General features: G+C 34.2%; 2 protein-coding genes across 5 annotated transcripts in view; one reads left to right on the forward strand and one right to left on the reverse strand.

Annotated features, from left to right (window-relative positions):
* The window catches only part of ASB3 (ankyrin repeat and SOCS box containing 3), a 135,208-nt gene that overhangs the window by 8,195 nt on the left and 114,816 nt on the right, over window positions 1–12,197 (forward strand). The gene's annotated exons all lie outside the window — the stretch shown is intronic.
* On the reverse strand, window positions 187–11,989 carry CHAC2 (ChaC glutathione specific gamma-glutamylcyclotransferase 2). 2 transcript variants are annotated; one of them, XM_001375348.4, is made up of 3 exons: window positions 11,855–11,989; window positions 3,773–3,808; window positions 187–1,288 (listed from the first exon to the last, which is right to left on the reverse strand). In XM_001375348.4, the coding sequence occupies exons 1-3, from the start codon at window positions 11,987–11,989 to the stop codon at window positions 905–907; spliced, it is 555 nt and encodes a 184-aa protein (XP_001375385.1). In that variant the 3' UTR covers window positions 187–904. The 2 variants fall into 2 exon arrangements, with proteins under 2 accessions (XP_001375385.1, XP_007476887.1); XM_007476825.2 differs by lacking the exon at window positions 3,773–3,808.

Here is a 12,197-nt window from a genome sequence, read left to right on the forward strand (position 1 = left end):
AGGCCACTACTAGTTCTAAATTATAGTATGTCAGGGTTAATAAGTTATGTTCTGTAATAATTACATATTTGCAAAAAAATTACTATTCAAGAAGATAAGGTATAATACATAATATTCACAGGAAAATTTTTATATGAAAATGTTAAAGCTTAAAGGGACTAACAAACCTTGAAAAACACAGAAGAGTGAGGACTGAAATCTTTGTGTTTATTACACTATATATAACAATCACATGCTAGTCTTAAGTTTTTGCATTTTTAACCATGGTTTGTTACAGAATTAATTTTACAAGCATAGATACATGCTACAGAATTTCAGGTTTCAGTTTGGTTCTCCAGTAATTTCAAAATAGTATTAACTTGGCAGGTTGGTAGATGTAGAGATTGTTTTTCCACAATTGATGGCAAGATACAGCTATTTCTACACTTGTATCAAAGGACAAACTTACCTACTATTTCATGCTTCCAAATTAGTGAAGGGAAAGATGTGATATTAGAAAACTACTTTACTTTCTAAGGCTAAAACATAGCAAGAATCCTCAGGTTATCTTGTTTCTCACCAAATTTCTCACCAAAGTTAAAATTTGTATTTTGTTTAACATTCTCAAAACAGGATGCATATTGATTTCTTTAGCTGTATATTTCTAAACAAGAATATATTCCTAATGGAAAAAAAGAGTCTCTGTCTTATAGCTTAAGAGACTGGACGTTATTTAAATCTGATTAGCTGGGGACTTTTACAAATGCTTGAACACAGATGTGTATGTAGTTTTTCCATTTGCAGACTACAAATAGCAAACTATGTTATTTGAACACACCATTAAGAAAAAGATTATAAATGACATGTAGGAGAAACCATTACCCTGAAGATGCAATGTTTGTTTGCAAAATCAATGATTATCTCTTTATATGCAATTGAGGTTCTGTTTTCGTTCAGAAAGTTCTTTTACTAATTTTTCCAAGGAAAAGAGATGCTCATCTGCATCTTCTGGCACAAGATTCCTGATGGAATTTGCAAGTTCAAAAAGATATTCAGTATTTCTTCCACTAGGACCAGCTGCATTAAAAATCTGTTCAGCAATGTCTTCTAGAGGGGCTGGACCAAGGTAATTAGGATTATCACATGTTCCAATATATAATAGTACACTGAATGGTTTCATGGTGTGATCTTTTGGGTAGAAAATGACTGTTGTAGTCCTGTAGCCTCCTTTCTCTCTGAAATCCAGATATGCTTTCACTTCCTCTTCTTTTCCTGCTGGTAGTCGGTATGCAACACCCCATACACAACCCTACAGAAGAATAAAAGTGTGTAAATTTATCTTATGTTTTAAAAGATAGGTAAAATATTTTCAGAACATGGGAAAATATTATATCCAGAGTATTTTTGAAAATTTTAAATCATACTGAGGAGGTATTTTTAGGCTTTATGATTATCTTTTGCTATTGGCACAGTTGGGAAATAGTCTATGCTATTGTTTTTTCTTTCTTTCTTCTCTAATCTAGGATTGAAAAAGAGGGTCCAGTCACTTAGCCAGAGTAAGGGATAACCAAAGAACAGCTCATGTCTTACATTGTTTTCCTCATGTCAAAAAGGCATCCAACATGCTGGTTGGACTCCATTGGTGAATTTATGGTAGGACATGGTTGAATCATATAAGATGGACAGGCATGGGTAGGAAATAACCACATCAGTGGGATCACAGTTTCACTGCAGTAGTTATATTTATTCTTAATTTATATTTAGTGAGACTGAAATTAAAGTAAATATATATTTATATATATAGTAAACATTTCTCTCCAAATATTACTTCTCAAAAACAAGAGATTCTTATGCTACATGGTAACCAATAACCACTTTGTAAATTTTTTTCTTTTGCCTAAGGCTTTCAATAACTTTTTGTAGTTTTCAATGAGTGGCTAAAAATGAAAGTACCCTTAAAAAAATCAGTATCTTATTCTAGAACAGCCGTTCTCAACCTCTCAATTTGTAACAATGAGAATACTGCATATCAGGTATTTACATTCCAAATCATAACTGTAGCAAAATTACAGTTTTGAAGTAGCCACCAAAATAATTTTTTTGTTTGGGGTTACTGCAACATGAGGAACTGTATTGCGGGGTCACGGCATTAGAAAGGTTGAGAACCACTCTTCTAGAATAATAGCATCATCATTTTATTTTAAAATAAAACTGTTTTTGGTGGTTGTCTTTATCCATTTTTATATAAAGAGAAGGCATAAAAAAATAAAGCAATGTACTTTTAACATCTGACATTTGTTCAGTGGACAGAGAAAAGAGGATTGTTTTTTAATTGTGTTTAAAGTTAAAGCATATGCTAAGTTAGATACTTGATTAAAAATGTGAGAAAAGTGGAAGCTATAAAGCTGGTGGAAAGCCAATCATTAAACTCTAGGTAGCTAATTATCTTTTTGAATAGATAAATTGTTTAAAGTGGTTTACAAAATCAAATGTCATTTATTAATTGTTCATTTTGGGGTTTATATCTACAATTGTTTAAAATCTTTACCACATAAAAACATGCATCAGTGCATTTTCTAATTTATAGCATTAACTTGCTCATATTATGAAGTATTATGATGCATTTGCTTTATAAAATTAACTCTTCAATCTTATTTTTTGGAATTAACTGTTTATCTCCCTAAACTGGTAAGTAAAAAAATCTCCCTAGAAATTGAAGAATATGAATTACTTAAACACGTGGAGTACCTCCTCATGTACAAAACATTGTCCTAAGGACAGTTAATAAAATTTAATCAATAAAAGAAAGAATTGCCACAGCAGGTTGTTAATCTAATGATTAGATTGTCTTTGTAAATGGGGAATGACTTTAAAGTTGCATTGATTAATCATTATTATTTCTTTAAACCCTTACTTTCTGTCTTACAATCAATGCTAAATATTGTTTTTAAAGGCAGAAGAATGGTACCACCACTACTATGGTAAGGTCAAGGCAACTGAGGTTAAATGACTTGCCCAGGGTCACACAGCAAGGAAGTATCTAAGGCTACAGTTGAACCCAGGTCCTCCCAATTCCAGGCCTACCTCCCTATCCTCTGATTCATCTATCTGTCCAGCATTGATTAAGTAAGAACAATTTAGCACTAGGTAGTTATGGAATAAAAATGAGCTTCCCTTAAACATCATGAGTTGACACTTGGTTGATATTCTCTGACAGATTTATGGAAAGGTAGAAATCTATTTTTTAGTAAACCTGTTAAATGATAATGGTAGTCAGTTTGTGAGGTCATGTGGCATAATAGGTAGAGAACCAGACTTGGGGGATCAGAATACCCACATATACAAACATCTTTATTTTTGTATGTGGATGTATATGTGTATGGATGGAATATATTTTTGTTGTGGGACAGTGAGCTGATCTGCTGTAGGGAGTTCTGACATCTCCACCCCCACAAAAAATCTTTAACATTGGTTTTGTGATCTGAATGTCCAAATCTATTTGAAAGAATGTAAGTTTACTCAAAAACACATTATTTTTAAAAATGCTTTCATTTTGTCATTTATACTATGTCTGCCTCTATACAACCATCTTCCCCCTACAGACCCAAAACCAAACCAACAATCAAAAGGATGTCTTAACTTCAAATAACTGGGGATCCTAGAATTAGAATAGCCATACATTCTCCTTCTATTATGCCACCTCCCTTTAGTACTTCTTTGCCTATTTTGATTGCAGTGGGATACATTTCTTATAATTTCATATAGACATCTTTATATAAAAACTGTACCATACCCCAGGATCTTCAACAAGAGTCACAACTCTTCCAGGCTGGAAAAAATTTCAAAAATATTTTTTTAAAAAAAGCCTTAAAATCTTTTAACCAATAAAAAATAAAACTAACTGAATAGTAGTATCAACCTATAGCTAAAATAGAAACATCATATACCAAGTTAATAAATACAATCATGTTCAGCAAAGGACTTAGTTTTCATATTTTATAATATAAATGTATTGAATCAGAAAATATACTGATATTTTTTCCTAAAAGATAATTTCAGTGAGTTTATATTGGATGTATCTTATACTAATATAAGTTGAAAACTAGAAAACATTGACAGAGATGATTCCAAAAATAAAGGCAAGGTGAGGCAAACCACAAGTAAAACAAAACATTTGTTTATTTTTTGTTACAAGAAAGTTTGAAAGTAAAATTATAATATGCTTGGGTACCATTTTACAGAGAGCACCAATAGAACAGAGGGAGCTCCTAGAGAACTAGGTAGCATGTACTTCTCAGTGGTCATGAGCTAATCTCGTCATAGGAACGGACACTTTTAAGATTTATAAAGCACTTTATACAGTCTCTCATTTAATCCTCACAGGGTGGTAATTAGACGTATTATCATCTTCATTATATGCCTAGTATTTGTCAGAAGCAAGACTTGAACCTAAGTCTTCTGATCCCAAGTTGGCCTATTCCTCTTTCCACTTCATCATTGTTTTTCAAAAATTTAGCTCAATATAGCATTTAAAAAAGTTAAAATTGCTATAAGTATTTCTAGTTTTGTCATGACACCTTCATTAATAAAAATTCTAATTTTTAATAATGGTACATGTGGTTTCTTTGATAGTTTGGGTTTACTTAGTATTTTGGAAATGTTAATTTAAAAAACTTATTTACTTTTCAGATAAATTTCCTAAATGCCATTGATTATTTTAAAATCAATATTAACTTATTACATTATTTTTCAATATTGAATGGGGTAGGATGATACAGAGAAAGTGGGACAGTAGTTGGTAGAATCTGATGTGGAGTGGGGAAGATCTGGGTTCAAGTGCTACATCTGACATAATGGCTACGTGATCTGGGTAAGTCACTGTAACCTACTGATATATAGACAACATAAGACTAGAAGACCACACATTTTTGAGACCGAGAAACAATAGTTATGTAATCTAACCCCCACATGGAAAGAATTGCCACTATAATATACTCAATAAGTATTTGTCCAGCTTCTGCTTGAAAGCCTCCAGAGGGTGGTGGGATCCTACCATCTCCCTAAACAATACATTCTACTTTTTGAACAACTCTAATTTTAGGAGGGTTTTCCTGTTATTAGGCTTACTTGACTCTTTGCAGCTTTCATTTGTATTTCTCTGCCTTCTGGGGCCAATCAAAACAAGCCAAATTCTTGCTCCATGTGATAGCTTTTCAAATCCTTGAACAAAGCTATCGAGTCTCCTTGCAGTCAGTGCATTTTCATATCATGAATTCAGGGCCCTTCATCAAGTTGGCCTCTGGACACTACCATAGCATTGGTGTATAAAACATATCACAGCTCAAAAGTGGGATTATGAACTCCAATCCTTGAAACTGAACTGTGCCCCTCTAAATGCAACCCAGATTGTTCTTTTGGATGCCATATATTACTACTAAATTATATTATACTTGCAGTTCACTAAGAAACCATGGGATCCTTTTCAAAACAACTGCTGTCTATCAAGCCTTCTCCATCATATTTTTGAAGCTGATTTTTTTGTACTCAAGTGCAGACTTTACATTTATCTCTACTTAATTTAATCTTCTTAGATGTTGTTTAATTTTGTACCCTAGAAGTGGCCAACATTGAGGGTATGAAACAGATTAAAATGTAATTGGAAAATATTTAACAAACTAAATAAAACAGAACTTTACATTTTGAAAACAATCATTAAAACAGAACTTTACATTTTAAAAACTGTAATTATGTGGCCCATAGAGATTCTTGTGTAAGGGCTAGTGGTCCCCATTTCTATTTGATACCACTGTTCTAGCCATTCGAGATTATTTTAGATCTTGACAGACTAGTGTTAGTTATCCCTATAAGTTTTCTGTCATCTGCAAATCTGATGAAACTATCATCTACAACTTTACCCAAGTCAGTGATAAAAATATTAAACAGTAAGGACAGACATATCTCTGGAGTATTCCATTAGAGACCTTCTGCCATAATGATTTGAATCATTAATAACTATTCTTTCAGGCTGGCTATAATTAGTTCTGAATCCATTTCCCTGTATTACTATCTGATCCACATCTCTTCATCTTTTCCAAAAGTATATGAGATTTTGTGAAAAGCTTTGCTAAAATTTAAGTAAATTATATCCATATTATTCTTCTTAGCTAGCTAGATGTGTTTAGTTTGATATATTCTTAATTATACCATGATAAATCAAAGTTTATTCTTTGTAAAAACTGCTTCCTTGTCTAGATATTTGTTTAGAATAGTTGTCCTTCAATCTTGTGCTACCTCTCCTGTTTTCCATGATCTTTTTAATGTCATTGAGAATGCCTCAACAATCACATCTACCAGGACCAAAGACGATAATTCATCTTGCCAGGTAAATTGAATGCAACAAGAACAACTGTGTTCTTATTTACTATCTTTTTTTCCCTAAAAACAAACAAACAAACAAAAACAACCCTCATATCTAGTCTTAGAATCAACACTAAGGATTAATTCCAAGGCAGGAGAGTCTTAAGGGATGGGCAATTGGGGGTAAGTGATTTGCCCATAATCATACTGCTAGAAGTATCTGAGGCTAGATTTAAACCTAGGACCTTCTCTCTCCAGATCTGACTTTATGCACTGAGCTGCCCCATCTCATTTTTCATTTTGTTCTGTCTCCAGTCTAAAGAATTAACACTTCTGCTTTTTATCATCCTATTGATCCAAGTAAAAATCCCATCTCTTCCTTAATTATCCTTTACTTCATAATATTACTTTGAAAAAATCCTTTTTGTTATCTTTAGTTGGAGAGCAGGTGTTGACATACATTAGTAGAGGGAGTTTCCTTACTCTGGGAACTCTTAATATTGATGAAATCATAGGTCTGGATGAAAAATTAGTAGGGGAAACAAATAAGACATGTCCTTACCCTAAATAAACTTGGAGAGACAAAAAAATATGTAGGAAATAAAGAGAATATACTAAATTGTGTAGTCCAGATTGTAAGTACTCTAGGTTTTTGTGGAGGTAAAACTGGGCCTTGTAATACATAAAGGACTTAAATAGATACAGCATTATACAGACGTATCTAAAAGGAACAAAGGCAGACCTGAGTGGCATGACTAGAGAATAGTTAGGAAACCAGCCATCCTAGTTTTTAAGATCTTGCTCTCTCCTAGTTCTCCCACCTCTTGGACCACTTGCTTAATGTCAGAGATTTTTGTAACCTTACTTGAACTTTATTCCAGTTCCATTACCACCTCTAGGTGTCCTCAAAGGCCCTTTTCTCTTATAGACATAGGGCTTCCCAAGGTTTCAGTTTTCTCTATGTAGATGGCTTCCAGATCCAGGCTTATTCTCTTTCAAATTTTATGACCACTTTTCTTTTAGGCATCAACAACTGCATTTTCCAAAGATTCCAAAGAAACCATAAACTTGATGTGTAGAAAATGGAGCTTATTGCTTTCCATGTCTAAATCAACCTCTCAAACTTACCTATTTCTTTTGAGGATTTGTCTGCCATTTTTTATCACTAAGGTTCACAATCTTAAGAGTGAGCTTCAATTTGTAGATGCTACTTCCACAACATTTCATGTCCTATTCTCTTCATTCACATCAATAAAAATGTATTAAGTTATCTACTATGTGCCAGGCATTGTGCTAAGTATATACAAAAAGCAACAAAAAAACAGTACCTTCCCTCCACACCTAACTACTTCATATATTCAATTAGCTCTTGCCTGGACTACTACAGCTGCTTCCCAATTGGAATTTTGATATTTGGTCCTTCCTCTCTCCATTATATCTTCTACATTGCTGCCAAAATGATCTTTCTCAAATAAAACTCTGACCATGACCTTTCATTGCCCCATGAGATTTAGTGACTTGCTACTTCTTCTGGGATAACATACAAAAACCTCTGGCATCAAAAACCCTTCACAAGAATGGCTCCAGCCTATTTTTCCCCCCAAACTTTTTGTACTTTATTTCCCTTCACACAGCTAAAATAGTCTACTTGATTTTCCATGTCCTATCTAGTTCTCTGAGAGCAGGTACTGATTCATTTTTGTAATTGTATGCCCTGACAGTGGCACTATGTCTGGCCCATGATAGTCTAGTACTAAATGACTGCTGATTGAATTTGCTTAGGCTGTTGGCTAGAAATCATTCCTTCATTTCTGCCTCTTAAAAACCTTAGCTTCTTTCAAGGTTCAACTCATGTGCTTCCTATGGTATTCTCCTTTCCTCAGCCTTTTAATGTCATCCTCATGGTTTAGATAAGTAGCCCCTGAACCATGTCTTAAAGGCCTAATCTCAGCCTCAATCAGGTCCAGGTCCCACCTAAAGAAGTTAAATGATTTGCCCAAGATAACTGATAGGTATCAGAGCTGGGATTAAAATCCCTCATGATTCCAAATCTAGTGTTCCTAAATGGCCAGATGAATCATGCAAAATAGTTTTGAGAGATCTAGAAAGAGAATCAATAGGATTTAATAAGAGAAGGGATCTTAAGCATAAGCTAATCAGTTCTTTCACTTTACAAAAAGGAAAAGCTGATTCCCAGTTAAAAACTGGTCTTCTGACTCCAAATGCAATTACATTCTGATAAGGTTTATTATCTCAGGGTTGGCCACCAGATGAACTATTTTTTTCAGTCTTTGTAGTGTGAGATTATTTATTAAGGCACCCACATATAAGAAATCACATTTTAGGTCTTAAACTATAGAACTTGATACTTTAAAAGATAAATTTCCTTTATGAAAGGGGATAATTTTAAAACTAGGTTAAATTATCTGAAACCCAATGGCTTTGCAAAATCTTCCAATGGGTCAATTTTTATTGTTTGACTGAAAAAGTATTTTAGAAATATTCCTAATAGGCATAGAAAAGATGATAAGCAAATATCTACTACACGTTAACCTATTTCTTTCCTTTTGATATTGTGTAAAAATGCCATTTCACATTAGAAAAATAAACCAAGTTTGGGGTGACAACTCATTGAGATATGAAATATCTTGATTCCATGTATTAAACAAATTATAAAATAAATGCATATTTAGCATTTTGGCTTTAGTTTCTTCATCTGTAAAATGAAGCAGCTTGGATTCCTTTGGCTTCTGTGGTCTTTTCTAGCCTTAAATTTATGATCTTATGTGTCAAAACACTGTGGACATAATTACTATTTTTACATATTACATTGTTTGTTAATGATTAGATGCTTTTATTTACTGAATTACTGGGAGTATATATGCTGCCTTAACTTACTCAACCCTTTAGCATCTATATCACTTCTAATTTGCTGGAAATATTTGCAATCTGTTGTATCATTTGTTGAGAGTACTTAGAATCTATAAAATATTGATCACTTGCGTAGTCAAATTAGTATAAGATTTCAAAGTGAAATTATGATGTGTATTTTTTGTATTTCTTTGGCTAGACCTAACTTGGAAAATGATTAACAGCAATAGGATATTTAATTTACAGGTTATTTTAAGTAAAAGAATAAGCAGAACTGTAGGGGTTTATACCTTTCCACCTTTGATCAACTTATGTGTGAAAATAATTACTATTTTTACACATTTGATTGTTAATGATTAGATGCTTTTATTCACTAAATCACTAGGAGTCTATATGCTGTTTTAAATTACTCACATTAATGATTGCTAATGATCACATCAAAGTAAATCTTTTAATAGAAATAGAGGTTGGCTTTGGGGGGGGTGATCTTCATTTTTGAAACCTGAGGTTTTTCTACTATTTTGAATGATCAAACACTCTAATTTGTAATTTTTTTCTGTGATAATTATTCTTGATGCCAGTAGCAGATTCGTTTAAAAAAAGATAGTAGCTGGTATGCTAGTAAAAATAGTTTCAAAATAGATTTTAAAATGGAAAACTTAAATGTTAATCAGTCTTGAATAATTTTCAAAAATCAGTATTTGTTCTCTGAAATGCCTATTGGTCTACATTATTTGCATTGGCCTCACTATTTAAATATTATCTTATCCCCAATCTTTAACTTCTCCCTGTACATATCAACAATCTAAGGAAAAATCAACACCTTAGGTAAATTGTAGGTGGAAAGTGCTTAGCATTTATATTTTGTTGTTATAAAATTCTGCTTCCCCACTTCTGATCATTTGCTTTCACAACCTTTAGCTTAAGGTTAGTGTGAAGGCCTAGGTCTGAATCCTGTCTCTGACATTTATTAGCTCTGTGACTATAAACAAGTCAGTGAGCCTTGGGTATAAAAAATGGAGACAATACTTCTTAGGTTGTGAGGATGAAATGAAGTAATGTTTGTAAATTTTGTAAACTTTAAAACCCTAAATAAGTGTCAGCTGGCTTAAAGTCATGTCATATTTTCTTCAACCACTTCAAACCATATTCTTAAATATATATCCTTTTAAAAAACCTGTCTCCTTGGTTGTTGATTTACCCAATAGATTGAAAAAGTTTAAAAAATAAAAACAAAACTGGGCAGTGGTTCTGCTGTACCAGCATCTGAAAGGTGAATATGAAAACAATGATATATCCTGTTTAGGTTTAAATCCTGCTTCTGACATTTAAACTGTATAAGACTCTGTAAGTCACTTCCCTCTTCTGAGACAAAATTTCCTGATCTGCAAAATGAGGATTACATTTGCCCTACCTCCTATGTTTGTAAAGAATGTACTTTGCAAAAAGTAAACTTAAAGGGGGCAGCTGGGGACCTCAGTGGATTAAGAGCCAGGCCTTGAGATGGGAGGTCCTAGGTTCAAATGTGACCTCAGACACTTCCAGTTGTGTGAACCTGGGCAAGTCACTTAACCCCCATTGCCTAGCCCTTATCACTCTTCTGCCTTGGAAACAATACACAGTATTGAGTCTAAGACAGAATGTAAGGGTTTTAAAAAAAGTAAACTTAAATTTGAGGAACTTACCTTAAGAAGTTTCATTATATAATTATTATATGTTACTTATGAATATTTAAAAGGATAAAAGGGATCATCAAATTTAAAGCTCTGTTTTCAAAACTTTATTTTCTTCAATAAATGATATAAGTCAAACATTTAAGGCAATGTAAGGCTGACTTAAATAACTGATGAGTTGCTGATTCTGTTTGTGTTATGTATACAATTGAATGCCCATAAATGAGGATTGTAATAATTGAGAAGATAATAGGAAAGATAAGGGAAACAAAGTTTCCTTAATTTAGCTTTAGTGGGGAACTAACAAAAATACACATTGGTTAATTAGTGATTCTATTTTTATCATCACTAAGTGCTTTTAGTAAATGGCTTTCTCCGTTGTGACAATAAAAATTGCTTTCCTTTTGATCACTCATTCAAGTCTAAGTATAATTTGAGAATTCTGAGTAGAGTATATTTGAATCCAAATTAGCACAAGTTTTAATGGTAGAATGTAGAAATTTCCAGGCATTTAATTGCTGGAAAGCATATTGTGGCCAACTTGATTTCAGTGCTGCTTGATAAGACAAGTTAAATTCACCTGTTTCTCCTGTTTGGTCTTGTTGTGACCTGACTCAATGAAACCTCGTCTTAGCACCAAAACCCAGTAGTGGAGGCACTTCCTAGATTATAAAACCTATATATTTTGCCTCTGCCATAGCGACTTTTCCAAAAGTAAGCAATGCCTCCTCGTTAACAGTTAACATCCCTGGTTTTCTCCTTAAATGCATTTTTGAGGGATTTGGGCTTGTAGGTAGTTGAGGAGGATGCAGACAGGATTGAGTAGAATAACTTTGTCTGGGCTTCCCTGAAGCTTTAACGGTGGAGGAAGTGGGGTGTATGTGTTCTATGGAGGGGGAGTGTTAGGGTCGCTAGGGGTGAACTGGGGCCCGGGTGGGAAGGGGCAGCAGCGGAGGTCGGGGCTGGTTCCTCACCTTGCCGGGGACCCCGCGGTGGTCGGTGCTGCCCTGCCAGAAGCGCCGGCTGTAGCCTGTGATGGACCCGACCAGTTTGTCCTGATAGGGGAAATCCACCTTCCAGATGAGGGACCCATAGCCGAAAACCCACATTTTCCTCCGCAGCCTCTTCCCCTCTCCAGCCTCCCGAGCCCCTCGTCTCCCGGAGCGGCAACTAACCGGCTATCCTGGCGTAGGCGTGACGGCTGCGCAGCCGCCGGCCACGCAAGGCATTCTGGGACATCTGGCTTAAACTTCTCTGAACCTGTTACTTGAGGATTCAGTTTTTCTGTACTCTTGGTTCAAGAACTGAGCCTTTTTC

Source organism: Monodelphis domestica, chromosome 1, assembly GCF_027887165.1.
Source record: "Monodelphis domestica isolate mMonDom1 chromosome 1, mMonDom1.pri, whole genome shotgun sequence".
Lineage (NCBI taxonomy): Eukaryota > Metazoa > Chordata > Mammalia > Didelphimorphia > Didelphidae > Monodelphis > Monodelphis domestica.

Bases quoted from the DNA above. Each gene is read 5' to 3' on its own strand.
- CHAC2 (XM_001375348.4), bottom strand. From the start codon at position 11,989: ATGTGGGTTTTCGGCTATGGGTCCCTCATCTGGAAGGTGGATTTCCCC. The intron at 3,809-11,854 runs GTGAGGAACCAG...AATTTTTTCCAG, and splicing joins ACCGCGGGGTCCCCGGCAAG to CCTGGAAGAGTTGTGACTCT. The intron at 1,289-3,772 runs GTATGGTACAGT...ATTCTTCTGTAG, and splicing joins CTCTTGTTGAAGATCCTGGG to GGTTGTGTATGGGGTGTTGC.